The 27,755-nt window shown below is 41.1% G+C and overlaps 1 protein-coding gene across 3 annotated transcripts; it reads right to left on the reverse strand.

Moving 5' to 3' along the window:
• Positions 1-2,432: 2,432 nt before the first annotated feature.
• On the reverse strand, positions 2,433-27,209 carry SLFN5 (schlafen family member 5). 3 transcript variants are annotated; one of them, XM_032429148.1, is made up of 6 exons: positions 27,081-27,209; positions 25,792-26,525; positions 17,047-18,101; positions 15,919-16,044; positions 3,695-4,415; positions 2,433-3,337 (listed from the first exon to the last, which is right to left on the reverse strand). In XM_032429148.1, exons 3-6 carry the CDS (start codon positions 18,059-18,061, stop codon positions 2,527-2,529), a joined length of 2,673 nt encoding a protein of 890 aa, XP_032285039.1. In that variant the 5' UTR covers positions 18,062-18,101; positions 25,792-26,525; positions 27,081-27,209; the 3' UTR covers positions 2,433-2,526. The 3 variants fall into 3 exon arrangements, with proteins under 3 accessions (XP_032285039.1, XP_032285038.1, XP_032285037.1); XM_032429147.1 differs by lacking the exon at positions 25,792-26,525; XM_032429146.1 differs by lacking the exons at positions 25,792-26,525; positions 27,081-27,209 and adding an exon at positions 24,079-24,228.
• Positions 27,210-27,755: the final 546 nt, after the last annotated feature.

Here is a 27,755-nt window from a genome sequence, read left to right on the forward strand (position 1 = left end):
TAAAAAGGATTTTATTCACTTATTTGAGAAAGAGAGAGAGAGAATGAGAGCATAGAGGGAGAGGGAAAGGGAGAAATAGACTCTCTGCTGAGCAGAGAGCCCGATGTGGGACTCTATCCCAGGACCCTGAGATCATGACCTGAGCCGAAGGCAGATGCTTAACCGACTGAGCCACCCAGGCACCCAAGAGGTAGTTGTTTTATCTAATGCACAGAAACCAATACAGAGAGTCAAGGAAAATGGAGAAACAGAGGAATATGTACCAAACAGAACAAAACCCCAGAAACAGAGCTTAATGAAATAGATGTGATTTGCTGATAGAGAATTAAAAATAATGTTATAAAGATACTCACCAAGATCAGGAGAACAATGCATGAACAAAGGGAACATTTCAATAAAGATATAGAAAATATATGAAAGTATCAAACAAAAATCACAGAACTGAAAAATATAATAACTGAACTGAAAATTTCAATAGAAGGGTTTACAACACACTTGATCAGGCAGAAAAAAGGATCAACAAACTCAAAGACAGGGCTGAGTAGCAAGAAGAAAAAAGAATGGAAAAGAATGAAGATAGCTTAAGGGATTTATGGGACAACATCAAGCAGACCAGTATTCATATAGGAGTGCCAGAGAAGAGAGAAAGGGGCAGAAACCTTATTCAAAGAAATAATGGCTGAAAACATCCTAATCTAGAGAAACAGGGAGCCATATCCAGGAAGCTCATGGAGTTCTAAATAAGTCAAGCAGAGAAAGACAAATACTGTATGATCTCACTTAGAGTGGAAACTAAAACAAACAAAAAACAAGCTCATGTATATAGGGAATAGATTGGTGCTTGCCAGAGGTGGGGGCTGGGGGTGGTCAGTGAAATGTGTGAAGGAAGTTAAAAAGTACAAACCTCTAGCTATAAAATACATAAGTTACAGGATATATGCACAGCATGATGACTCCAGTTAATAATAGTGTTTTGTATATATTTTTAAGATTTTATTTATTTGAGAGAGAGAGAGAGCATGTGCAAGCGGGGGGGCAGAGGGAGAGGGAGAAGCAGACTCCCCACTGAGCAGAGAGCCCAACACCGGGATTGATCCAGGACTCTAGGATTATGACCTAAACTGAAGGCAGACGCTTAACTGAGCCACCCAGGCGCCCCCACAACGTTTCCTTAGCAAGATCCCTCTTCATCTCTTTTGGCTGCTTTATCATTTTGTCTTTCAACTCGTTTTATTAAATTTATGGACTTCCCAAATTCTTCTATAGCAATAGCCTTTGAGAAACTAGCTAAAATCCTAAAGGCTCGGCAGAACAAAGATGTTGGATTTACTTTATTTCATTGGTTATTAAATTAAATGAAAAGCAAAATGTAACTTTTGAGTCCAGTACATTCATCTTCTTAGGGACCCTTTAAAAAAAAAAACTTGGCTGGGGCGCCTGGGTGGCTCAGTCGTTAAGCGTCTGCCTTCGGCTCAGGTCATGGTCCCAGGGTCCTGGGATTGAGCCCCGCATCGGGCTCCCTGCTCGGCGGGAAGCCTGCTTCTCCCTCTCCCGCTCCCCCTGCTTGTGTTCCCTCTCTCACTGTGTCTCTCTCTGTCAAATAAATAAATAAAATCTTTTAAAAAAATAATAATAAAATAAAATAAAATAAAAAATAAAAACTTAATAAATAAAACACAATGTGTCTCCCTGGGGAATTGTGGGAATCTTACCTTCATGCAGTGACCTAAGATTCTCCATAGGACTAATACTAAAGCAGACCTAAAGAGCTGAGATTCTAAATAACCAAAAGACATGCATAACATATTTTAAAAGACAATGATCAAAATTACTAACACCATTAAAAGAATAAAATGGAAAAGAATCATGTAATATGGCTTATAAGAAATTACAGTTTGTACCTTCTGATCTTATATATTGAAATATTGTACAACTATTTTTGGCCCATAAAAGGGCAGACACATGACCCCTCTCCGCCCTTCATACCCTCCCAGCGCATCTTACTCAAGCATTTCTGTGCATTGCTGTATTAAAAATAGTGAAAATGTAAAAAAAAATAATGAAAATATCTGAGTCCACCTGGCACACATGGCTCAAAGATCTTCTCATGATGTCTTCCCTCACTAAGCACTTCCCCAACCATGCTGAATAACCAGTTTCCCCCTCTATCTACTTACCTACGTATGTGTAAACACACACACACACACACACACACACTCTCTCTCTCTCTCTCTCTCTCTGCATCTCAGGCACCTCCAATTACTACTCTGATGTAACTATCTGAAATTCTTGTACTTGTATTTGTGTACTTGTCTAGGATTTACCTCTGCCCCAAAGAAGGAATCTTGTCTATCTTATTCGCTACCCTATCACTAACCCTTCCCCCCCCCCCCAGCACCGAGAAGAATATACGCCTCAGAGTGAGTGCTCATTAAATATTTAATGATTAAATGTTTAGGTCACATGGTTTCATGGTTAACTAGAGATGAGAGCTTCCTAATTGTTTCTTAGACTGGGATCTTCCTGTCAAATGGAAACCTTCAGAATATAGAGATGTTTCTTCGCCCTGGAAGCCAAACAGAGCAGAAGATTGTGGAAAACAGCTGGCTCGGCCACTGTTGGGTTGAACCCAAATATGATGTTTCTTTCCAGGCCTGAAAATCGTCGGACACTGTCCAATACAATGTGATTGGCCATGATATCTGATGCATCCTTGATCTGTACTAACAGGTCAGATTCCTCATTGAGCTGAGATACTTTTCTTTTCCTCATTGCTCTTAGGAGCTTATCTTTATATTTTTCCACTTCACTTGCTTTGCTGAAAAGCACAGCAATGTCCTTGGGAGAATAACCATTCCTAAAGAGAAACTGACATTTCTCTGCTACTTGGACAACCATCTCTTCCAAGTCCAAGTACTCCATAATCTCAAAGTTGCCTGGAATACCCTGAGCCCATTTAGCTTTATGAACCATCTCCAGGGACCCCAAGGGGATGTTAGGTGGAGGATTTTCTTTAATCTCCTGCATTACTTCTTGTAGGTAGTTGGCTATTGGATCTGCATTGCGGACCACTCTAGTGAGCTCTTCTCTTGGATACTGGGCTTCGAGAGCAGGGAGGCCATTGTGGCTCAAGTGGCTGGTCTGAAAGTAGTCCAGAAAGATCCAGAGAATTCCTGGGCAATCGTTTTCTCTCTGAGTGATGTTTTTTGCCTTCTCATACCAGTCTCCGTCTTCAGTGCGGAAATTCTGAGCTTCATCAATGATGATGTGCTGAATCTTTTGAAAGTCATTTTTCATGAAGGTTTTCCGGGTCACTGCCTGGCAGATGTTTTTCTTGCTGAAAATGTAAGAAACATAGTTAGGTTTCCCCACTCAAACAAAGGAAGCCAATTCTACCCCCCCCCCTTTTTTTTAAAGAGGGGTAAGGGGCAGAGAGAGAGTGATAATCTTAAGCAGGCTCCACACCCAGTGCAGAAGCTGATGTAGGGCTCAATCTCACAACCCTGAGATCATGACCTGAGCCTAAATCAAGAGTCGGAGGCTTAACCAACTGAGCCACCCAGGCACCCATCAATTCTACTCCTAAACTCTTCTGGACATAGTAAATACAATATGAATTTTAGCATGTGAACTTAAAGCCAAACCAGTCAAAGTTACTCCAAAAAATGAAAATGGATATAGTTAGGCTGCATACCTCACAAACTTCCTCAGGGGCTGATTTTCACAGATGTAAAGAATGTCACTTGGTTGACAGTGAAACACATTCCTGATCTTCTCCATTATCCTAAGAGCCAGGATGGTCTTCCCTGATCCAGGTAAGCCATGAACAAACAGTTCTCTGGTCATGCGAATGTTCTTTGACAGCAACTCATACTGTTTATCTGTGAGTATGTTCAAAACCTCAGAGCCCAGCTCTTCACTTAAGAAAGATCGGAACCCAAGCAAGACTATCACAAGGGACTGTAACAGAGCTTCCATGTGCTGGGTGGTTGTAAGGTTATAGGACTCGGGGTAAATTTGCAAATCTGAACAATGAAGAGTCTCTGCTGTTCTATCAGGATTCAGCAGGAAGACCAAGGGAGTGATGCACAATTTCCCAGTGTAGCCACCTGTGTTCACCAGCTTCTGCTTTAAGGTACGGGCGACTGTCATAGAATAGCTCTTCCAGCTTGCATCACACTCACTGAGGATGGTGTAGAGGAGTGGGATGTTGTTCTGGGAAAGCAGAAGAGCATCACAGATTACTCCCTGCTTCTCTGGCAGACCCAAGTCCACAGCCCAGCTTCGAGAAAAAATCAGTATTCCTTGAGAGAAAGGGCGTATTTCCTTATTTATTAAGTCTCTGAGTCCTTTATGTTTTGAGAACAGTTCCTTGTAGAGGTTTTCTGGAGTATACACCACTCTGTCTGATAATACTAAACAGCAAAAGAATTGGAATAAATTAGAGAATCCCAAGACAAGCTAGTAATCATCATTATATGTAATAGATTCACTCCATATTTGGGCCCAACCATGTATCAGTACTAGCATGCATTAGTAATGAAAAGATCAAGCAATTCCCAGTCTGCTGGAGCTGATAACTGACTGGCATAACAGAGAGAAACAATAATTATACAAAGTGGTAAATGCAACGGGAAAGAAGTGCACAGAGAATTATGCAATCATCAACGAGAGGTACACCTTGAGAAAAAAGAAAATATGAAAGTCTTTATGAAAAAGGAGACACCTGAGCTGCTTCTTAAGGGATGGCTGTCAGTTAGCCTTCTGAAGGTTGGGAGAATAGAGAGACAGGTAAAAGGGGACTCATGAGTAAAGCAGAGAGATAAGAAACAGCAAGGTCCATGCAAGCACTTCCAATAAGTTTGTGTTGTGAATAGCACAAAGGAGGAAATGAGGATGGGGAACAAGGCCTTATAGTGCCATCTTAACACCTGGCGACACTGACTAGTGTTAACAATACTGTGGTATAGGTGGGAGGAGTGAGATGGCAGAGGAGCTGGTCCCAGGAATTCAGCTGGATAGGGATTAAACCATTCTGAACATCTACAAACTCAATAGATGGAAGAAAAGAATAGCAGCAACTCTCTGAACAGAAAAGCGACCATTTTCTGGAAGGTAGGACGTGTGGAGAAGTGAATCCGAGATGATATTTGGGAAGATAAGACAGCGGGGGAGGGGCCTCTGTTGGCCGCTTCTGGCAAGTGACAGAGCAGTGGAGCACAGAATCAGAACTTTTAGAAGTCGGCTCCACTGAGGGACGTCACTCCGGTGGCTAAGTGGGGGGTGGAACCCTCGTGGGACAGTGTGGTCTCAGGACCCTCGGGGTCACAGAAAGACCGGGGGTGCCTGAGGGCAGCAGAGCTCCCAGGTATCGGAGCGGGGAAGCCAGCTGCAGAGACGGAGCTGAGGCGTGGGCTCTCAGCTCGGGGTTGCCATAAACCGTGATCCGCGGCACAGTCGGGCCACTGCTCCTCCTGCAGGGACCCAACAAGCGGCAGATCCGGGGAGACTCACCTTCCTTCCCCGGGAGGAGCGGCGTGGGAACGCACCACAGGGATCTGCTGGGTTTGGAGACTCCACACCAAGTCGGGTGTCAGAGATAGAAATGCTCGGTCACAGGCCGGGTGAACACGGAGTGTGGCCAGAGACCGGGGAGATGGGAGTGACTGACTGCTTTTCTCTGGGGGCACACTGAGGAGTGGGGCCCCGAGTTCTTGGCTCCTTCGGGGTGGAGATCGGGAGGCCGCCATTTTCACTCTCGTCCTCCAAAGCTGTAGGGAAAGCTTTCAGGGAACAAAAGCTCCCAAGAGCAAACCTGCACAGATTACTTAGCTCTGACCGGGCAAGGGCGGGGCAATTCCGCCTCCTGCAAAGACATTTGGGAACCATGGCAACAGGCCCCTCCCCCAGAAGATCAGCGAGAACACCCAGACAAGACCAAGTTTACCATGATCAGTGAGAACGGCAGAACTCCAGCGCTAGGGGAATAATGCACATAGAATCATGGCTTTTTTCCCATGATTCTTTAGTCTTTCTTTTTTTTTTTTTTTAAAGATTTATTTATTTATTTGACAGAGAGACACAGCGAGAGAGGGAACACAAGCAGGGGGAGTGGGAGAGGGAGAAGCAGGTTTCTCGCTGAGCAGGGAGCCCGATGTGGGGCTCGATCCCAGGACCCTGGGATCATAACCTGAGCCGAAGGCAGCCTCCCAACCAACTGAGCCACCCAGGCGCCCCTCTTTAGTCTTTCAAAGTTAATTTTTTTATAGCTCTTTATTTTTTTCTTTTTCTATTTTTTTAGTTGAATTTTTCTTCTTTCCTTTTTCAACCAACATCTTATCAATTCCTTTTTAAAAATCTTTTTTAATTTTCATTTTTAGTCATATTCTATCCCTTCAAAGTATTTAACCTTATTTTTGTAAATATATGTTTTTCTTTCTTTAAAATTTTGGGAGGTAATTTCTTCCAACAGACCAAAATACATCCAAAATCTAGTCTGTGGCTCTGTTCTATTCGCCAGCTTGATCATATTCTTCTTTTTTTTTTTTTTCCCTTTCTTTCCCCCCCAGTTTCAGCTCTCTTCTGATTTGTTTCGTGTATATTTTTCTGGGGTCGTTGTTAACCTTTTAGCATTTTGATCTCTCATTCATCTATTCTCCTCTGGACAAAATGACAAGATGGAAAAACTCACCTCAAAAAAAGAACAAGAGGTGGTACGGACTGCCAGGGACCTAATCAATACAGACATTAGTAAGATGTCGGAACTAGAGTTCAGAATGATGATTTTAAAGATACTAGCTGGGTTTAAAAAAAGCATAGGAGATACTAGAGAATCCCTTTCTGTAGAAATAAAAGAACTAAAATCTAACCAAGTCGAAATAAAAAAGGCTATTAATGAGGTGTAATAAAAAATGGAGGCTCTAACTGCTAGGATAGAGGCAGAAGAGAGAATCAGTGATATAGAAGACCAAATGATGGAGAATAAAGAAGCTGAGAAAAAGAGAGATAAACAACTGCTAGATCACGAGGGGAGAATTCGAGAGATAAGTGATATCATAAAGCGAAACAACATTAGAATATTGGGATCCCAGAAGAAGAAAAAAGAGAAAGAGGGGCAGAAGGTATATTGGAACAAATTATAGCAGAGAACTTCCCTAATTTGGGGAAGGAAACAGGCATCAAAATCCAGGAGGCACAGAGAACCCCCCCCTCAAAATCAGTAAAAATAGATCAATACCGCGACATCTAATAGTAGAATTCACGAGTCTCAGAGCCAAAGAGAAAATCCTGAAAACAGCTCGGGAGAAGAGATATGTAACCTACAATGGTAGAAACATTAGATTGGCAGCAGACTTATCCACAGAGACCTGGCAGGCCAGAAAGGACTGGCATGATATATGCAGAGCACTAAACGAGAAAAATATGCACCCAAGAATACTATATCCAGCTAGACTGTCACTGAAAATAGAAGGAGAGATAAAAAGCTTCCAGGACAAACAAAAACTTAAAGAATTTGCGAACACCAAACCAGCCTTACAAGAAATATTGAAAGGGGTCCTCTAAGCAAAGAGAAAGCCTAAAAGTAACATAGACCAGAAAGGAACACAGACAATATACAGTAACAGTCACCTTACAGGCAATACAATGGCACTAAATTCCTATCTTTCAATAGTTATCCTGAGTGTAAATGGGCTAAATGCCCCAATCAAAAGACACAGGGTATCAGATTGGATAAAAAAACAAGACCCATTGATATGCTGTCTGCAAGAGACTCATTTTAGACCCAAAGACCCCTCCAGATTTAAAGTGAGGGGGTGGAAAACCATTTACCATGCTAATGGACACCAAAAGAAAGCTGGGGTGGCAATCCTTATATCAGACAAGTTAGATTTTAAACCAAAGACTGTAATAAGAGATGAAGAAGGACACTATATCCTACTTAAAGGGTCTATCCAACAAGAAGATCTAACAATTTTAAATATCTATGCCCCTAACATGGGAGCAGCCAGTTATATAAGCCAATTAATAACAAAATCAAAGAAACACATCAACAATAATACAATAATAGTAGGGGACTTTAACAGCCCCCTCACTGAAATGGACAGATCAACTAAGCAAAAGATCAACAAGGAAATAAAGACTTTAAATGACACACTGGACCAAATGGACTTCACAGATATATTCAGAACATTCCATCCCAAAGCAACAGTATATTCCAATACACATTCTTCTCTAGTGCACATGGAACATTCTCCAGAAGAGATCACATCCTAGGTCACAAATCAGGTCTCAACCAGTACCAAAAGATTGGGATCATTCCCTGCATATTTTCGGACCACAATGCTTTGAAACTAGAACTCAATCACAAGAGGAAATTTGGAAAGAACTCAAATACATGGAGGCTAAAAAGCATCCTACTAAAGAATGAATGGGTCAACCAGGAAATTAAAGAAGAATTAAAAAAATTCATGGAAACCAATGAAAATGAAAATACAACTGTTCAAAATCTTTGGGATGCAATAAAGGCAGTCCTAAGAGGAAAGTATATAGCAATACAAGCCTTTCTCAAGAAACAAGAAAGTTCTCAAATACACAACCTAACTCTACACCTAAAGGAGCTGGAGAAAGAACAGCAAATAAAGCCTAAACCCAGCAGGAGAAAAAAATAATAAAGATCAGAGAAGAAATCAATGAAATAGAATCCAAAAGAACAGTAAAACAGATCAACGAAACTAGGTGCTGGTTCTTTGAAAGAATTAATAAGACTGATAAATCCCTGGCCAGACTTATTGAAAAGAAAAGAGAAAGGACCCAAATAAATAAAATCATGAATGAAAGAGAAGAGCTCAAAACCAACACCAAAGAAATGCAAAGAACTATAAGAACATATTATGAGCAACTCTATGCCAGCAAATTAGAAAATCTGGAAGAAATGGATGCATTCCTAGAGATGTATCAACTACCAAAACTGAACCAGGAAGAAATAGAAAACCTGAACAGACCCATAAGCAGTTAGGAAATTAAAGCAGTAATAAAAAATCTCCCAAGAAATAAGAGCCCAGGGTCAGACAGCTTCCCAGGGGAATTCTATCAAATATTTAAAGAAGAATTAATACCTATTCTTCTGAAACTGTTCCAAAAATGGAAATGGAAGGAAAACTTCCAAACTCATTTTATGAGGCCACCATTACCTTGATCCCAAAATCAGACAAAGACCCCATCAAAAAGGAGAATTACAGACCAATATCCCTGATGAACATGGATGCAATAATTCTCACCAAAATACTAGCCAATAGGATCCAACAGTACATTAAAAGGATTATTCACCACGATCAAGTGGGATTTATTCCTGGGTTGCAAGGTTGGTTCAACATCTGCCAATCAATCAATGTGATACAATACATTAATAAAAGAAAGAACAAGAACCATACGATCCTCTCAATAGATGCAGAAAAAGCACTTGACAAAGTACAGCATCCTTTCTTGGTTAAAACTTTTCACAGTATAGGGATAGAGCGTACATACCTCAATATCATAAAAGCCATCTATGAAAAACCCACAGCGAGTATCATACTCAATGGGGGAAAACAGAGATTTTTTTCCCCTAAGATCAGGAACATGGCAGGGATGTCCACTATCACCACTGCTATTCAACATAGTACTAGAAGTCCTAGCCTCATCAATCAGATAACAAAAAGAAATAAAAGGCATCCAAATCGGCAAAGAAGTCAAACTCTCACTCTTTGCAGATGATATGATACTTTATGTGGAAAACCCAAAAGACTCCACCCCAAAACTGCTAGAACTCATACAGGAATTCAGTAAAGTGGTATGATACAAAATCAATGCACAGAAATCAGTTGCATTTCTATACACCAAAAAGAAAACAGAAGAAAGAGAAATTAAGGAGTCGATCCCATTTACAACTGCACCCAAAACCATAAGATACCTAGGAATAAATCTAACCAAAGAGGCAAAGGATCTGTACTCAGAAAATTATAGAATACTCATGAAAGAAATTGAGGAAGACACAAAGAAATGGAAAAACGTTCCATGCTCATGGATCGGAAGAACAAATATTGTGAAAATGTCTATGCTACCCAGAACAATCTACACATTCAATGCAATCCCCATCAAAATACTATCCACTTTTTTCAAAGAATGGAACAAATAATCCTAAAATTTGTATGGAACCAGAAAAGACCCTGAATAGCCAGAGGAATGTTGAAAAAGAAAAGCAAAGCTGGTGGCATCAGAATTCCGGACTTCAAGCTCTATTACAAAGCTGTCATCATCAAGACAGTATGGTCTGGCACAAAAACAGACACATCGATCAATGGAACAGAATAGAGAGCCCAGAAATGGACCCTCAACTCTATGGTCAACAAATCCAACAAAGCAGGAAAGAATGTCCAATGGAAAAAAGACAGTCTCTTCAACAAATGGTGTTGGGAAAATTGGACAGCCACATGCAGAAGAATGAAACTGGACCATTTCCTTACACCACACACAAGAATAGACTCCAAATGGTTGAAAGACCTCAATGTGAGACAGGAGTCCATCAAAATCCTAAAGGAGAACACAGGCAGCAACCTCTTCGACCTCAGCCGCAGCAACTTCTTCCTAGAAACATCGCTAAAGGCAAGGGAAGCAAGGGCAAAAATGAACTATTGGGACTTCATCAAGATAAAAAGCTTTGGCACAGCAAAAGAAACAGTCAACAAAACCAAAAGACAACCAACAAAATGGGAGAAGATATTTGCAAATGACATATCAGATAAAGGGCTAGTATCCAAAATCTATAAAGAACTTATCAAACTCAACACCCAAAGAACAAAGAATCCAATCAAGAAATGGGCAGAAGACATGAACAGACATTTTTCCAAAGAAGACATCCAAATGGCCAACAGACACATGAAAAAGTGCTCAACATCGCTCGGCATCAGGGAAATCCAAATCAAAACCTCAATGAGATACCACCTCACACCAGTCAGAATGGCTAAAACTAACAAGTCGGGAAATGACAGATGTTGGCGAGGATGCAGAGAAAGATGAACCCTCCTACACTGTTGGTGGGAATGCAAGCTGGTGCAGCCACTCTGGAAAACAGTATGGAGGTTCCTCAAAAAGTTGAAAATAGAGCTACCGTATGACCCAGCAATTACACTACTAGGTATTTACCACAAAGATACAAACGTAGTGATCCAAAGGAGTACGTGCACCCCAATGTTTATAGCAGCAATGTCCACAATAGCCAAACTGTGGAAAGAGCCAAGATGTCCATCAACAGATGAATGGATAAAGAAAAGGTGGTATATATATACAATGGAATATTATGCAGCCATCAAAAAATGAAAGGTTGCCATTTGCAACAACGTGGATGGAACTAGAGGGTATTATGCAAAGTGAAATAAGTCAATCAGAGAAAGATAAGTATCATATGATCTCACTGATATGAAGAATTTGAGAAATAAGACAGAGGATCATAGGGGAAGGGAGGGAAAAATGATACAAGATGAAACCAGAGAGGGAGACAAACCATAAGAGACTCTTAATCTCAGGAAACAAACTGAGGGTTGTTGGAGTGGAGGGGGGTGGGAGGGATGGGGTGGCTGTGTGATGGACATTGGGGAGGGTATGTACAATGGTGAGTGCTGTGATTTGTGTAAGACTGATGAATCACAGACCTGTACCCTGAAACAAATAATACAGTATAGGTTAATAAAAAAAATTAAAAAAAATACTGTGTTATATATCTGTATGTTGCTAAGAGAGAACGTAAATGTTCTCACCACACACACACACATACTCGGTAATTATGTGAAGCGATGGATATGTTAATTAACCTAATTGTGGTCGTCATTTTGCAATATATACATGTATGAAAAAATCATGCTGGGGGTGCCTGGCTGGCTCAATTGGTAGAGCACGCAACTCTTGATTTTGGGGTTATGAGTTTGAAACCCACACTGGTTGTAGAGATTACTTAAAAAAATAAAATCTTTTAAAAAAATAATAAAAAATCGTGCTGTACACCTTACACATGATGTTAAATGTCAATTATATCTCCATAAATCTGGGGGAAAAGCCTAGCAAAGGTTATAAACTATATGATGTGTCCTACATGACATTCTGTGAAAGGCAAAATGATAAGGATGGAAAATAGATCAATGGCTGCTAAGGGCTAGGGATTGGAGAGCTTGACCACAGAGGGGCAGTGTGAAGGGGTCTTTTTTGGGTGATGGAATTATTCTGTATCTTAACTCTGGTGGTGGTTACATGAATCTATATATTTCAAGACCCTTAGAACTGTATAAGAAAAAAGTCCCTTTTATACATGTAAATTTTAAAATTAATTTTTAAAAGTGTTCTTTAAAAAAAAGTTTTGGCTTTTTTATATGTATAAAAAAGTTTCTTAAACCTTCTGGCATCACAATCCCAAATTTGGAATCTAAGCAGATCTATGAACCCTCGCCCCAGAAAAAAAAAAGTCAAATAAAGACAAAATTTGAGTTTTGAATCCAGGGTAGGGGGAAGAGACAAGGATGAACACAGATTTCTGTGCTTGGCTGGATGCAGGATGGACTCTCCAATTCATAGAGATAATGTGGAAGAAATGGCAGAAAAAGAATACTTAATACAGAATAATATGCAGAATATACAGAAGAAATAGAAGATTGTCAGAGTGGAAGATTGATTTTGGAAATGCTCAGTTTGGGATACCTGTGGTACACTGAGTATTCAGCAAGTAATTGGGCATACCAGTACAGTTTGTCTGGGATCAGACAAATACTAAAGTTATTTTTTATTAAAGTGGAATAAACTGGGAGTGCCTGGGTGGCTCAGTTGGTTAAGCATCTGACTCTTGATCTCAGCTCAGGTCTTGATCTCAGGGTCATGAGTTCAAGTCCCACATTGGGCTCCATGCTGGGTGTGGAGCCTACTTTAAAAAAAAAAAAAAAGTGAACTAAACTAAGGGCTTCTCCCCTTACTATTTTGATTTAACGTCATTTTGGAACTGTTGGCCAGTGAATTAAACCAAGTGAAGAAATAACGTATAAATATAGGAAAAGTTAGTTCAAAACTTTCTTTGTATTTGCATTAACAAGATTATTAAGTAAAATGTCTGGAAATGGTATAATGTATATTTTTAAACTAAGAGCTTTCCCACATGCCAGCAATTCACAATCAGAAATTATTATCATACAAAGATCTCAGTCTAGTAATCAAATAAAAAATTTTTAATTCTAGTGTAGTTAACACACAGTGTTATATTTGTTTCAGGTGTACAATATAGTGATTCAACAATTCTCTATTAGGTGCTCATTATGATAAATGTACTCTTTTTTTTTTTAAAGATTTTATTTATTTATTTGACAGACAGAGACACAGTGAGAGAGGGAACACAAACAGAGGGAATGGGAGAGGGAGAAGCAGGCTTCCCGCTGAGCAGGGAGCCCGATGCGGGGCTCGATCCCAGGACCCCGGGACCACAACCCGAGCTGAAGGCAGCTGCCCAATCGACTGAGCCACCCAGGCGCCCCATGATAAATGTACTCTTAATCCCCATCACCTATTTCACCCATTTCCCCCCCCACCTCCCCTCTGGTAACCACCAGTTTGTTCTCTATAGTTAAGAGTCTGTTTTTTGGTTTGTCTCTTTTTTTCTTCGTTTTGTTTCTTAAGTTCCACATAGGAGTGACATAGGTATTTGTCTTTTTCTGACTGACTTATCTTTCTAGGAATAAAATTTAACATATATAGTAACAATACAGATAAAACTTTGAAACGATTGAGAGATGTATCATATTTTGCTGATTATAAATGTACTTTAACATCTCTGAAATCAAGATACATCTTCTAATTTAATTGGTAATATTTTCTCTTTTAGTGGTAAATAAAATAATAGTGCAATATTGTTTTCTTAAGTTTGATGAAATACAGTAAAAGAAGACTTTAATAAGTGGCCAAACATCCCATGTTCAACTATAAGAAAATTCACTGTTGTAAAGTGACAGTTCTTCCCCCAAATCATTTATCAATTTCATGTAGTTATCATCAAAATAATTTCAACTTCTCCTTCTCTTTTTGGTGGAACAAAATGATTCTAAGCTTCTTCTAGAAGAGAAATGCCATGGTAATACCATTTGGGGAAAGTATATTCTTGTATGTTTTGAATTACAATTTGGCAATGCTCACCTAATTTACAAGCGATTGTTACTGCTTGGAATTTATCTTTAAGGAATACCTCAAGGCATTTTTAGAAAAATGTATATTGTAGCATTGTTTAAAATAGAAAAAATTAGGGCGCCTGGGTGGCTCAGTTGGTTGGGCGACTGCCTTCGGCTCAGGTCATGATCCTGGAGTCCCTGGATCGAGTCCCGCATTGGGCTCCCTGCTCGGCGGGGAGTCTGCTTTGCCCTCTGACCCTATCCCCTCTCATGTGTTCTCTCTCATTCTCTCTCTCTCAAATAAATAAATAAAATCTTTAAAAAAATAAATAAATAAATAAAATAAAATAAAATAGAAAAAATTAGATATATAAAATTCCATAAAAGAAAGGACTGGTTAAAGAAGTTGTAGCAGGGGTGTTTGCAAAGTTCTATTTTTTTTTTTTTTTTTTTTTTACCTAGGTGGTGGTTACACAGGATTCACTGCATAATAACTACTTTTTAGAAGTGTTATTTATTTAAGTAATCTCTACATCCACTGTGAGGCTCAAACTCACAACCCTGAGATCAAGAGTCACACGCTCCCCCAACTGAGCCAACCAGGTGCTCCTCACTGCCTAGTTATTTATTAAGTTATATCTTTGTTCTACGTACTTTCTGTATGTATAATATATTTCACAATAAAAGTAGCTAAAATTAATAACATCCATGTTTAGGAATACTATGAAACACTATACAATCAATAAAAGAATTGGGTAAATCTATGAGTAAGGTACTTACATATCACTGAGATTCAGCCTTGTGCTTGCATATATTTGTAGTACATTCATTTTCACCACTGAATAATATTCCACTATGTGAATAAACTACAATATATTTATCCATTGTTGTGACAATAGATAATTTGGTTGTTTCCTGTTTGGGGCTATTACAAATAGTGATCTATGAGAAGTCACAGGGATCTCTCCAATTATATACATCTGATGCACACGTACACATTTTGCGCTAGAAACTAGAAAGAATTACTACCTGGTAGAGTATGCAAATGACCAACTATACAAGGTAATGCCAAATTTGTTTTCCAAAGGGATTTAGCCCATTGAATTCATAGCAGCAATGTACAGCAGATTCTGATACTACAGCCTCTCCAACATCTGGTATTTCAATTAAATGGTGTTAAGATGGTATCTACTTGTGGTTTTGATGTGCATTTCGCTCATTGCTGATGGGTTGAACATCTCTTCGTAAGTTCATTGGATATATGCATTTCCTTTTCTGAGAAATACATCTTTATCACTATTGTTCATTTGTCTACTGGGTAGTTTGTCCTTTTAAAAAATTGTGTAAGTTCATTATATATTCTTGATACCAATCTTTTGTCAGCTACGTGGATTTGCAATCTTCTTCTAGTTGAATCTTTTCACTCTCTTTAAGGTATCTTTTGAGGAACAGAAGTTCTTAACTTTAATGTAGTGAAACTTATCAATCTTTTCATTTAAGGTTAATACTTTTACGTCTAGTTTAGGAAATCCTTTCCTACCTCAATGACACAAAATTATTCATGGACATCTCTTTCTCTCTTTCTAAAAGTTCAAAAGGCTTGTTCCTGACATTTAAGTCCTTAAACCTTCTGGAAATGATTTATATAAATAGCATATATATGTAATATAAATAGAAGTCTAGTTTTATTCTTTTTTGCATATGAATGAACAACCAACACATTCCAAAGCAACCAGAGATGAATTACCTGGAAAGTAACGTTTTTGCTGTTCTTTCAGACGTTCCAAATTCTTATGAGTGCACACAGTCCTGCTACGTGGTGTGGTGGATGACAAACTCAGTGCAAGGACCATCTCAGAAAATCTGGAAAGATCTTAGGAAACAAGAAGCAAGAGTTCAATATGCAAAAAGGCAGACGCCAACTTATAGCTGAGCTGTGTTGCAAAGCCTTTCACTTCATCTTGGAACTCAAAGCTTTGGCCCACAGATCCTTGTGTCTACATCCTAAGTCAGCTTAGGAAAGCCTACTTATATCTTGGGGGAGTGGGGGGACGTACCAGTATGGAGCAATAGTTTTCATTTTTAATTTTAATTGTATTCTATTGAAACAAACTTTATATTTTTAGAATGTTTATGTTTTTAAATGTAGGATTAGAAGGTATAAAGGTCAGTAGATACAGATTTCTGAGAAGACTCTGAAATGGACTTTGTTTTTCTGGACTTCTGAAGAAGTTACCACTAATTTATTTTGTCTAATTTCATCTTGAGCTTTCCTTTTCCAAGGGGGATACACATCACCAACACTTGCTCTGGTTTATCAGTCACGGTTAGTGTTGGCTCTGAAAAGGAAAAGTCAGAAAGGAGGGGGCCAGCCACGGATAGGTCGTATTTGAGATCAGAATGGAAGTGGGGCAATGAGAAAGAGAGAATGTTTAATTCAGGCAACAAGAATGGAAAGGCAGGGGAAAGTGGCAGTAAGTTAAAGAGGACACATATGTACATGTGGAAAGGAATTTCCTAAATAATTAAATGAATTCATATTCAGAAAGGAAAAGAAGAGACCTGAATAAGAACACAAGAAAGGGTATGAAAATAAAAATTACTAGGTCAGACAGCCCCCTGCACCAACCTCTAGTAGGTCTACTAGCCCAAGGCAACATCTTTTTGTTGAATGCTGGGTATTCAAAATGGGCAGAGGGAATGAAGGGCAGTGACCTACCAACTGTAGCAATTGGAAATAATAAATCAAGCATCTGCAATGCAGAGAGTACCTCTCTTTCCCTAGATTCTAAAATAATATCCCCCTTCCTCCCTCCCCACCTCTCCCCCTTGCCCCCAGCAAACATTGCAATCGTTGTTGATTCTTCTCCCTGACCTGGATCAGCCTCCATCATCCAAGCTATCCATTCCTTTGTGGCCAGCTGTTTCACACGATTGTCCTTCACCTGCCAGGAACTTGGCACTTTGGCAAACACTGCACAGCAAAATCGTTCCACCTTGACTGCACAGACATATCCATGGAGGGCCCCTTTATTGTGCACTTCAAGGAATTTGACAGCATATTTTATCTCACGCCTCTGTGTACAGAAATGATGGACAGGTAGTTTCCTAATACAGCAATCAATAGAATGACGCAAGGTGACAAGATCTATTCTCTCCTTTTCACATCCAACGACTTCATTGGTCTCATCATGCACACCAAAAAATATATACCCTCCTTCGGTGTTTGCAAATGCAGACACACAACTGGGGAGACTCTCGTTAAAGCACTGGGACACCTCTGCTGAGAACATTTTAAATTCAACGTGGAGGGACTTAGTAAAGTTGAGCTTTTCTAGGAACTGAAGGTGAGTTCTAGCAAATAAAGCAGCAGCTGAGGCCCTTATGTTACCATCATTTTGTACACCAACCCGAACTTTCTGGGGACTTAACGAATTGGAATCATTAGTATTCACAAGAGTCTGAGTTCTCCCTTTGAGGAACATCAGTGCTCCCTGAGAATTCATGACATCAGTCGATGCTCTGTATCTGTGGTACAAATTGGAGGACAAGGTTGCCAGCCGTACACCAGAGGCCTCGGCGTTCCATGACTTCACAAAAATCAAAAAGAGGTCTCCCTGCTGCATCTCATCTAAATAGCCTTTAAAAATTGAAGGCATTTTCAATCCTACTCCATGGATTTCGTAATTGTAGTCTTTGTTCTCAATCTCAGCCTTGACCACTCCGCCACCAGAATTCAGTAGAGCACATATTGCATTCATGATGATTTTATTCTGTTTCTTCTGCAATTGAGGCTTCATTTCGTTCCTTTGCTTATTCCCAAGGATGACTTTTCCTACATTTAAGACACATTCGGCAAAGTGTGTTTCCAAATCCACCTTGACACTCATCTTCTCAGCACTTGTCCTATTCCTACCGTGAAAGGTTCTCCTAAAAAAACAGGAAGATAGAACCATTAGAATAGGACAAGAATAGGGGAAGTGAGAAAACCGACAGTTTGAGGCCACTTTTCTTTAGTTGGTCACTTCCTTTCTGCCCACAGAGTTTGAAGCCAGGCTCATGCATGAAATAAGTGTGGAGGACAGGTGGAGGAGCTAAGTCTGCTGGAAGCCCACTACCACCAGAGAAATGATCAAGAGGCTATTTTTACGCTGTAATTTTAGTAACTGTTTGTACCAAGATCTCTGAGGGCAGTGTCTCCTGGTTCACCTGCAGAAAACAAGAAATTGTAGATACATGAGGACTGAAGCTGGAATGTAAATGGAAGGCTTTCACTGTCAGAGGTGTCTCTGGAGTGTGCTGATGTTTATTGCTTTTCTTGGTGCTCTTACTGCTCCCATTGAGACCTGGGCAATTCTTAGTTTATTTTATAGCCCAATTTGAAGAAGGAGCAAATCTGATTGAGTAGGTAATTTGTCATTGTTGCTATGGAACAGACCCTTTAGCTTTCCCTGGTCCAAGCAGTTCTCATCTCATGAAAAAATATATGTAAATTAAATATAAGTATATATATAATTTGTTTGAAACTAACAGACAAATTATTGACTGTTTGGATCAACCAAGCTGGCGGGTAAAGGTGGGCTTTTGACATTTCCTAAACTGAGTGACAGGGTGCAGACACACCATCTTTGCAACCACACCTCAGGACAGAAGGGCAAGTGTGAGTGACGCACATCCCCACAGCTGCCAATCTTCGATTCATCTGTGGCAACCGAGGAAAGAGAAGGAGCCACTAGACCAACGCACACATCATTACACAGTCCTCTATCAAGGGTACTTTGCTGTGAACCAAGCTGTCATGCTATCTGACACTCCCCCCAACTTCCTTCCTCAAAAGCTCGATGCAGGGAACAAGAGATGCAACCCAAGAGAGAAGCAAACACAATCCCCTGGACAAGTGCGAAGGGAGACCCCAGAGTGACAGCTGTGGGGCAGGCCTAGAGGATTACCAGCCAGAATGGGAGCAAGATGGCAGCAGGCTTCAGTGGGTGGCACGTGAGACTATACAACTGATGGACTGCTTAATGAGTTAGTCAGCTGAAGAGGTAGAGAGTTTGGGGGTGGATGAGTAATAGGGACTTAGGAAAATATGTAAACACAAAGATAAGACAATAACTCTAAGTTTAAAATGAAAAATAGTATAAAAGAGAAAACATAGCCATAAGCCATGATATGGCATAGCTGTAAACAAAATGACAGTCATAATGTTATCAACTCTGAATATTGTTCTGATCAGAAATGATGATATCATCATAGTGGCAGGATGTGGGGAGAGAAAGGGTAGTGAAGTGTGAAAGGGTAGTGAAATGTGAGGGAGCGAGATCATCAGCTCTGGAAAAAGACAGTATCTAAAAGGGGCAGGGGAGATGTGTGAGCATGAGCATGTTGTTTAGAAATATATTTAAAATTGTTGAAAGAAAAAGCCAAAGAGGCAAGAGGTTGCCTAGAGAGCAGAAGAAGGAGGCAGAGTAAAGGGCCACTGATTTTCTCACTATGTCTTATGAAACTTTGACTTTCAAAACTACATATATGAGACTTCTTCCCAGACAGAACAGAATACCAGGGACCAGACTACTTTCCTGTCTAAAACAACAAAAATATTTTTAAAGAAATAATGGCTGGAAAATTTCCAAATTTGATGTAACTTGTAAAAAATTAAGATCAAGATCCAAGATATTCAACAAGCTCCAAGTACTAGAAACATGAAAACTACACCAAAGTGCATCAAAATTTAGTTGATTAAAGCCAAAGATAAAGAGAAAATCTTCAAAGCAACCAGAGGAAAAAGATACATCACACAAAGAAGAACAGAGGATGACGTTAGAATTTTTTGTCAGAAACAAAGCAAAAAGATAATGGATCAAAATCTTTAAACCAATGAAAGAAAAAAAGAGAATTATGAACCTAGAGTTCTATACCAGGGAGAATGCCTTTCAAAAATTCAGTTAATAACAAAAAGACCATCAATTGTTTAAATGGACAAAGGACTTGAACAGATGTTTTTCCAAAGAAGAGGAACAAAGACCATTAAGCATATGAAAAGGTGCTCAATATTATTAGTCATTAGGGAAATGCAAACCACAACCACAATGTGATACCACTTCACACCTATTAGAATGGTGATGGTGGGGCGCCTGGGTGGCTCAGTCGTTAAGCGTCTGCCTTCGGCTCAGGTCATGATCCCAGGGTCCTGGGATCGAGTCCCACATCGGGCTCCCTGTTCGGCGGGAAGCCTGCTTCTCCCTCTCCCACTCCCCCTGCTTGTGTTCCTGCTCTCGCTATCTCTCTCTCTGTCAAATAAATAAATAAAATCTTTAAAAAAAAAAAAAAAAAGAATGGTGATGGTGATGATGATGATGATGGTGGTGATAAAAGGAAAATAAGTGTCAGTGAGGATTTAGAGAAATTGGGATCAGCATACACTGCTGGTGAGAATGCAAAATGACGCAACCATTGTGGAAAGTAGTTTGGAGATTCTTCAAAAAGTTAAACATAGAATTACCATATGACCCAGCAATTCTACTCTAAAGTACATACCAAACAGAATTGAAAACAGGTACTCAAATCTGCCAGATTCAAATAGGTCATGAATGTTCATAGGAGAACTATTCACAATAGCCAACAGGTGGAAATAACTCAAATGTCTATCAGCAGATGAACAGATAAACAAAATATTCTACAATCCATTCAATAGAATATTTTTCTGCCCTAAAAAGGAATGAGGCTGAGTGAAATAAGTCAATCAGAGAAAGACATGTATCATATGATCTCAGTGATATGAGGAATTCTTAATCTCAGGAAACAAACTGAGGGTTGCTGGAGTGGTGGGGGTTGGGAGGGATGGGGTGGCTGGGTGATGGACATTGGGGAGGGTATGTGCTATGGTGAGCGCTGTGAATTGTGCAAGACTGTTGAATCACAGACAGACCTGTACCTCTGAAACAAATAATACATTATATGTTAAAAAAAAAGAAGAAGAAGAAGATAGCAGGAGGGGAAGAATGAAGGGGAGAAATCAGAGGGGGAGACGAACCATGAGAGACTATGGACTCTGAATAACAAACTGAGGGTTCTAGAGGGGAGGGGGGTGGCGGGATGGGTTAGCCTGGTGATGGGTATTAAAGAGGGCACGTTCTGCATGGAGCACTGGGTGTTATACGGAAACAATGAATCATGGAACACTACATCAAAAACTAATGATGTAATGTATGGTGATTAACATAACAAAAAAAGGGCGCCTGGGTGGCTCAGTTGGTTAAGCGACTGCCTTCGGCTCAGGTCATGATCCTGGAGTCCCTGGATCGAGTCCCGCATCGGGCTCCCTGCTCGGCAGGGAGTCTGCTTCTCCCTCTGACCCTCCCGACCCTCCCCCCTCTCATGTGCTCTCTCTCTCTCAAATAAATAAATAAAATCTTAAAAAAAAAAATAACAAAAAAAACCGAATGAGGTACTGATACATGCTTCAACACGGATGAACCTTGAAAACATTATGCTAAGTGAAAAAAGCCAGACACAAAAGATCACTGTTATTTACCATATATTTATGTCCCCCTAGAATTCATATGTTGAAACCCTAACCCCGGGGCGCCTGGGTGGCTCAGTCATTAAGCGTCTGCCTTCGGCTCAGGTCATGATCCCAGGGTCCTGGGATCAAGCCCCATATCGGGCTCCCTGCTCTAGGGGAAGCCTGCTTCTCCCTCCCCCACTCCCCCTGCTTGTGTTCCCTCTCTCGCTGTGTCTCTCTCTGTCAAATAAATAAATAAAATCTTAAAAAAAAAGAAAGAAAAAGAAACCCTAACCCCTATTGGGATGGATTAGCAGGTGGGTAACTAGAGGTAATTAGAGTGGCGCCCTCATGATGAGATTAGTGTCATTGTAAGAAGAGAGAGAAGAGAGCTTGCTTCCTCTCTCTCTGCTCTTTCCACCATGGCAGCTGTCTGCAAACCAGGAAGTTTCCTCACCAGATACCACATCTGCCAGCACCTTGATCTTGGACTTCCTAGCCTCCAGAACTGTGATAAATAAACGTTTGTTGTGTAAACCTCCCAGTCTATGGTATTTTTGTCATAGCAGCCTGAACTAAGACAGCTACATATCATAAAATTTCATTTATGAGAAATATCCAGAATGGATAAAATCATTGAAACAAAGAAGATGGTTGATTGCCAAAGGCTAGGAGAACAGGGGAATGGTAAGTAGCTCCTCAATTGGGTTTTATCCGGATGTGATGAAAATGTTTTGAAGCTTGATGGAGGTGGTGGTTGTACAATATTGTGAATGTACTAAATGCTGCTGATTTGTTCACTTTAAAATGATTAATTTTTGTTATGTGAGTTTCATCTCAATTTTAAAAATTAATCAAAAAAGAAGGTGAAATAAAAACTTTCTCAGACATATAAAAGCTGAAAGAATTTATTAAGAATGCAATGTAAGGGGTGCCTGGGTGACTCAGTCATTAAGCGTCTGCCTTCGGCTTGGGTCATGATCCCAGGGTTCTGGGCTCCCTGCATCGCGGAAAGCCTGCGTCTCCCTCTCCCACTCCCCCTGCTTGTGTTCCCTCTCTCGCTGTCTCTCTCTCTGTCAAAAAATAAATAAAATCTTAAAAAAAAAAAAAGAATGCAATGTAAGAAATGGTGAAGAAAGTCTTCAGTCAAGAGGAAAATGATACTAGTTGGAAAATGAATATACACAAAACAAGGAAGACCACTGGAAATGGTAACTACAAGGGTAAATATATAAGATATTTTAAAGATTTAACCCTCTCAAAGAAGAATAAAACTGGAATACTAACATCAACTGATTTCAATTAATTAACTTATTATACAGTTACAGTAACCATGATAGTGTAGAACCAGTATAAAGACAAATAAATAGATTCATGGAATAAAGAGTCTGGAAATAGACCCATATACATACAGATAGGAAGTGTTAATTTTTTTCAACAAATAGGATTGACACAATTGGATATCCACATATGAAAGAAATGAATTCATATTTGACACCATTTACAAAAATGTATTTAAAATGTGTCATAGACCTAAATGTAAAACCTAAGACTATGTGGAACTAAGTGAATACTGCCCAAATGACAATAATGAGAGGCTATTTATGGAGAGCTCACTGTAACAAGGGAGTCAGCCACCATCACTTGTGATGGCAGAGACTCAAAAGCAGGCAGAGGAATGGGAAAGCTTTATAGTGAGAGAGACAGAGAGAGAGACAGAGAGAGGGGAGGCTCAGGGATGCTCTGATTTGAGATTGGTCTTCTAGGGAAACTGGAAGTGAGCTTACTACAAGTGGTACATCTTCTGTGACGGTTTGGGAGCCTGTTTAGCTTTCTCTGTTTCGTTCTGAGTTGGAAGCGGAGACAAATATCAGAAAAGCTGGAAGTTATTAACTAAGTCCTAGGGCGCCTGGGTGGTGCAGTCAGTTAAGCTACCCACTCTTGGTTTCAGCTCAGGTCATGATAGGGTCCTGAGATGGAGCCCCTCGTCAGCTCTGTGCTCAGTGTGGGGTCTGCTTGAGTTTCTCTCTCCCTTGGCCCCACCTCCAACCTTGTGCGCGCTCTCTCTCTCAAATAAATAAATAAATCTTAAAATTAAAAAGAAAAAAATCAAGTCCTGACCACTTTTGCTGCGAGGGTTGTGGTTTGGCTTCCAGGGGTGGTTGCTGCCACGTTGTGGGTCAAGAGTTCTGTGTTTAGGGGCTCCTGGGTGGTTCAGTTAAGTGACCAACTCTTGATTTCAGCTCAGATCACTATCTCAGGGTCGTGAGATCCAGCCCCTTGTGGGGCTCTGTGCTGGGGGCGGAGCCTGCTTAAGATTCTCTCTCTCCCTCTCCCTCCCCACCCCTTCACATGCCCTCTCTCTCCTTAAAAAAAAAAAAAAAAAAAGAGTTCTGTGCTTACATATGGTCTGGCCAGTGTCCATTTATATATTCAGCCTCTCAACCTCAAAACTTCTAGAGGCAAACATAGGAGAAAATATTTTTACCTTGGGTTTGGCAAACATTTTTTTAGAGATGTTACTAAATGCACACTACATAAAAGAAAAAAAATAATATACATTGGATTTTAAGAACATCTTTTTGAAAGACACCCGTTAAAAGAATTCATCCTTTTGTATTTTCAAATACAAGTCCTTGACCAGAAGAAAATATTTGCAAATGATATATCTGATAAATAATTTGTATCTAGATTAGATATAGGACTCTTGGAAGGGGAGAATAAGAAAACAGAAAACCCAATTTAAAAATGGATAAAAGATTTGAACAGATATTTCACCAAAGAAGATATACGGAGAGCAAGTAAGTACATGAAATATTATTCAACATCCTAAGTCATTAGGGAAATGCCAATTAAAACGACAATGAGGGGCGCCCGGGTGGCTCAGTCGTTAAGCGTCTGCCTTCGGCTCAGGTCATGATCCCGGGGTCCTGGGATCGAGCCCCGCATCGGGCTCCCTGCTCCGCTGGAAGCCTGCTTCTCCCTCTCCCACTCCCCCTGCTTGTGTTTCCTCTCTCGCTGTGTCTCTCTCTGTCAAATAAATAAAATCTTTAAAAAAAAAAAAAAAAAAAACAACGACAATGAGCTAGCACTACACACTTATTTTAATGGCTAATGTGGCTAACTATACCAGCTACTGGTGAGGATACGGAGAAAATGGAAGTCTCATAGGTTCCTGGCAGAAACAGAAATACAACCATTTTAGAAAAGAGTTTGGTAGTTTCAAACACTTACCATATGATTCAGCCATTTCACACTTAAGTATTTCCCCATGAAAAATGAAAACCTAAGTCCCTACAAAGACCTGTACCTGAATGTGATTAGAAAGAACCCAAATGCCCACTAACAGAAACAAATTTGGGTTGTCCATATGATGGGAGCCTACTCAGCAAGGAAAAGGAGAGAACTATGGGTACCCACAACATGAATGAATCTCAAAATAATTATTCTGAGTGGAAAAAGCCAGACAAAAAGACAGTACATATCATAGCTACTTGTATAAGGGGAGCGCATCCATTTGTATAAAATTCTAGAAAATGCCAATTAATCTATAGTGACAGAAAACCAATCAACCGTGGCTCAGGGTGGTGGGAAGGACAGGAGAGTGGGAGGTAGGGGTTATAAAAGGGCACTTGGGGGCTGATAAGCTATGTTTACTACCTCGACTGCAGCGCTAGCTTCAGTTTGTACACTTTAAATATGTGCAGTTTAGGGTCGCCTGGCTGGCTCAGTTGGTAGAGCATGTGACTCTTGTCCTTGGGGTCTGAGTTCAAGCCCGATGTTGGGCATAGAGCTTACTTAAAGAAATATATGTGCAGTTTATTTTGTGTCATTAATAACCCAATAGAGCTATTAAAAATTACACGAATGATGGTGAAAAGATAAGTACAACGTATTTTTATAATATATATAATTAGCTCAAAAACCAGTGGGAGATCGATGTGCCTTCTATTACTGAAATTTTTCCATAGATACTATATCTTTGATAGAATTATGTATCGGCGTCCCAAACTGTGCTATGCTCCAGATGGACACCTTGGTATGTTCCATGCTCAGTTGCTAGTAACAACCATCCCACCCTGTCTTTTCCCTTGCAAATTGTGGATTTGTACTTACCAGGCCTGCCAAGTCCCCTCTCAGTGGCAATCAGCAGGGCCTCCTAAGTGCCAGTGAAAATGACCTCAGCAAAACGAAAGAAAACGCTCTCCCTTCCAATACAGGTGCATAAAAGCAGGAAGTATTGCATTTCATAAAGTTGCCCTTGTAGATTTTTTTTTTCCTAGCAGGGGAATCCTCTAAGGTACCTGGTCTTCAGAGACTGTTGCTCTGGCCCATGGTCATGTCCATTAGCCTGAAGAGCTACTATAACTATGAATGGTTGTATACTTAATGTCTTGTCGCTACGATAATAATACTGAAATTGATTTCTGTTTTCTGATAGGCATAAACACCTGTGCATTTTCAGCATCAGGCCAGGAACCGACCATCATATTTCACTCTTCTTTGATTTGCAAGTAGGTACTAAAACTTGTGATTGTTAATTTTCTTATTTAAACAAAAGAGTTGAAAAGTTTTGTGACATTTTAAGGAACACTTCGGACGCGGGACGCTCAGGCTTAGCTGCTCATGTGGCCACAGGAACTTTCGCTTCTGCCGAAGGCATAGCCTCGCCAACATTAGCCAGGGCCCCCACCTCCTTGTAGAAGCTTCGCTCTGAGATCCGCCATCAGTGAGGCGCCACCGTGTCCGGCGTCCCCTCCCTCCAGCACTCGTCCTCAAGGATTCCCTTCTGGGTCCTACCACAGTCGTGTGCAAAAGGGGGGATGGAGTCACTCACAGCAGCCCAGCCTCTGTGGACAGAACCCACGGGGGTTCTATTGGCCACTTAATGGGGGATACAGGGCTTCCCGGACCGTTCCGGGTCTTCCCACCCTGCCCGATGCTGTTGTTTGAAGACTGACGTTGCAAGCCAGGGGCTTACAGGCATCCTCGGAACACAGTCTCTCGTAATAAAATGGACACTGACCCTATTTATCCGCAGACCACAACCTCACTGGCTTCACCTTCAGGAGCCCCGGAAACTGATTTGGTTCCTTCCTCGAGAGTTCTTCGCCCTCTTGAACAGTGGGGAAATATTACCGAGCTCTGTTTGGAAAGATCTAGGCTGTGAGGCCGCGCGCCCCACCCTCCTCCCCTGCGCACCCGGCCTTCGCAGCCTCCCCAGCTTGCGGATCCCCCACTGCTCGCCTGTCGTTGGAAGTTGCTACCGAGAGCAGACCAAACGTCCCGAGCGGGGAGGAGCTCCGGGAGCTCAGGGGAGCTCAGGGAACCGGCGCAGACCTAAGGAGGGAAAGAAGCCGAGCTTTTGGAGGATCTGTGCAAACGAGCGCGGGGGGACTCCTTACCCGCCGAGGTTTCTATTGTGCAGAGCTCCTCACTCCCGAAGTGCGCGACCGAGCCTCCCAAGCCCACAACCGAGACCTTGACTGCGCGGTGCCCCGGGTCTTATATCCGCTGAACTGAGCGATACCTCACAGGGCGGGGCACCGCGCGGGAAACAGTGGGACAACCCACCAGTATGGTTTCTGTAGACCCGGAAACCCAGTTCTGCAAGGACAACAGCCTTGGTTACTTTTGGTGGATACAGGTGGGGGTTTTTTGGAGGGAGAGGGGGGATCTTTTTTTTTTTTAAGATTTTATTTATTTATTTGAGAGAGAGAGACAGAGATAGCGAGAGAGAGACCATGAACTGGAAGGAGGGAGAAGCAGGTTCCCCCCCCCCCCCCGAGCAGGGAGCCCAACGCGGGGCTCGATCCTAGCACCCTGGGATTATAACCGGCCGAAGGCAGCCGCTTAACCGACTCAGCCACCCCGGCGCCCCAAGGGGGATCGTATTTATCGCTTCTCTGTTTTCTGATTAATTTTTTGAAGCTTACAGTTCTCACCCCCCCCACACACACACACACACTCAGGGAGGGAGATCCGGGCGCAACCCCACGTCCTTCGGTCCTCCCCAGCCCGACTCCAGCCCTTCCCCGGCGGCCCAGGCTCCCGCGGCGCGCTCCGCAGGCGTCTCCTCC

The sequence above is a fragment of the Phoca vitulina genome, unplaced genomic scaffold (genome assembly GCF_004348235.1).
Source record: "Phoca vitulina isolate PV1807 unplaced genomic scaffold, GSC_HSeal_1.0 scaffold40, whole genome shotgun sequence".
In the NCBI taxonomy this organism is placed as follows: domain Eukaryota; kingdom Metazoa; phylum Chordata; class Mammalia; order Carnivora; family Phocidae; genus Phoca; species Phoca vitulina.

Excerpts from the sequence above, each read along its gene's own strand:
- SLFN5 (XM_032429146.1), bottom strand. Across the intron at positions 16,045-17,046 it reads GATGATGGAGGCTGATCCAG|ATCTTTCCAGATTTTCTGAG; the intron begins GTCAGGGAGAAG and ends TTGTTTCCTAAG. Across the intron at positions 3,338-3,694 it reads CCCCTGAGGAAGTTTGTGAG|CAAGAAAAACATCTGCCAGG; the intron begins GTATGCAGCCTA and ends TTACATTTTCAG.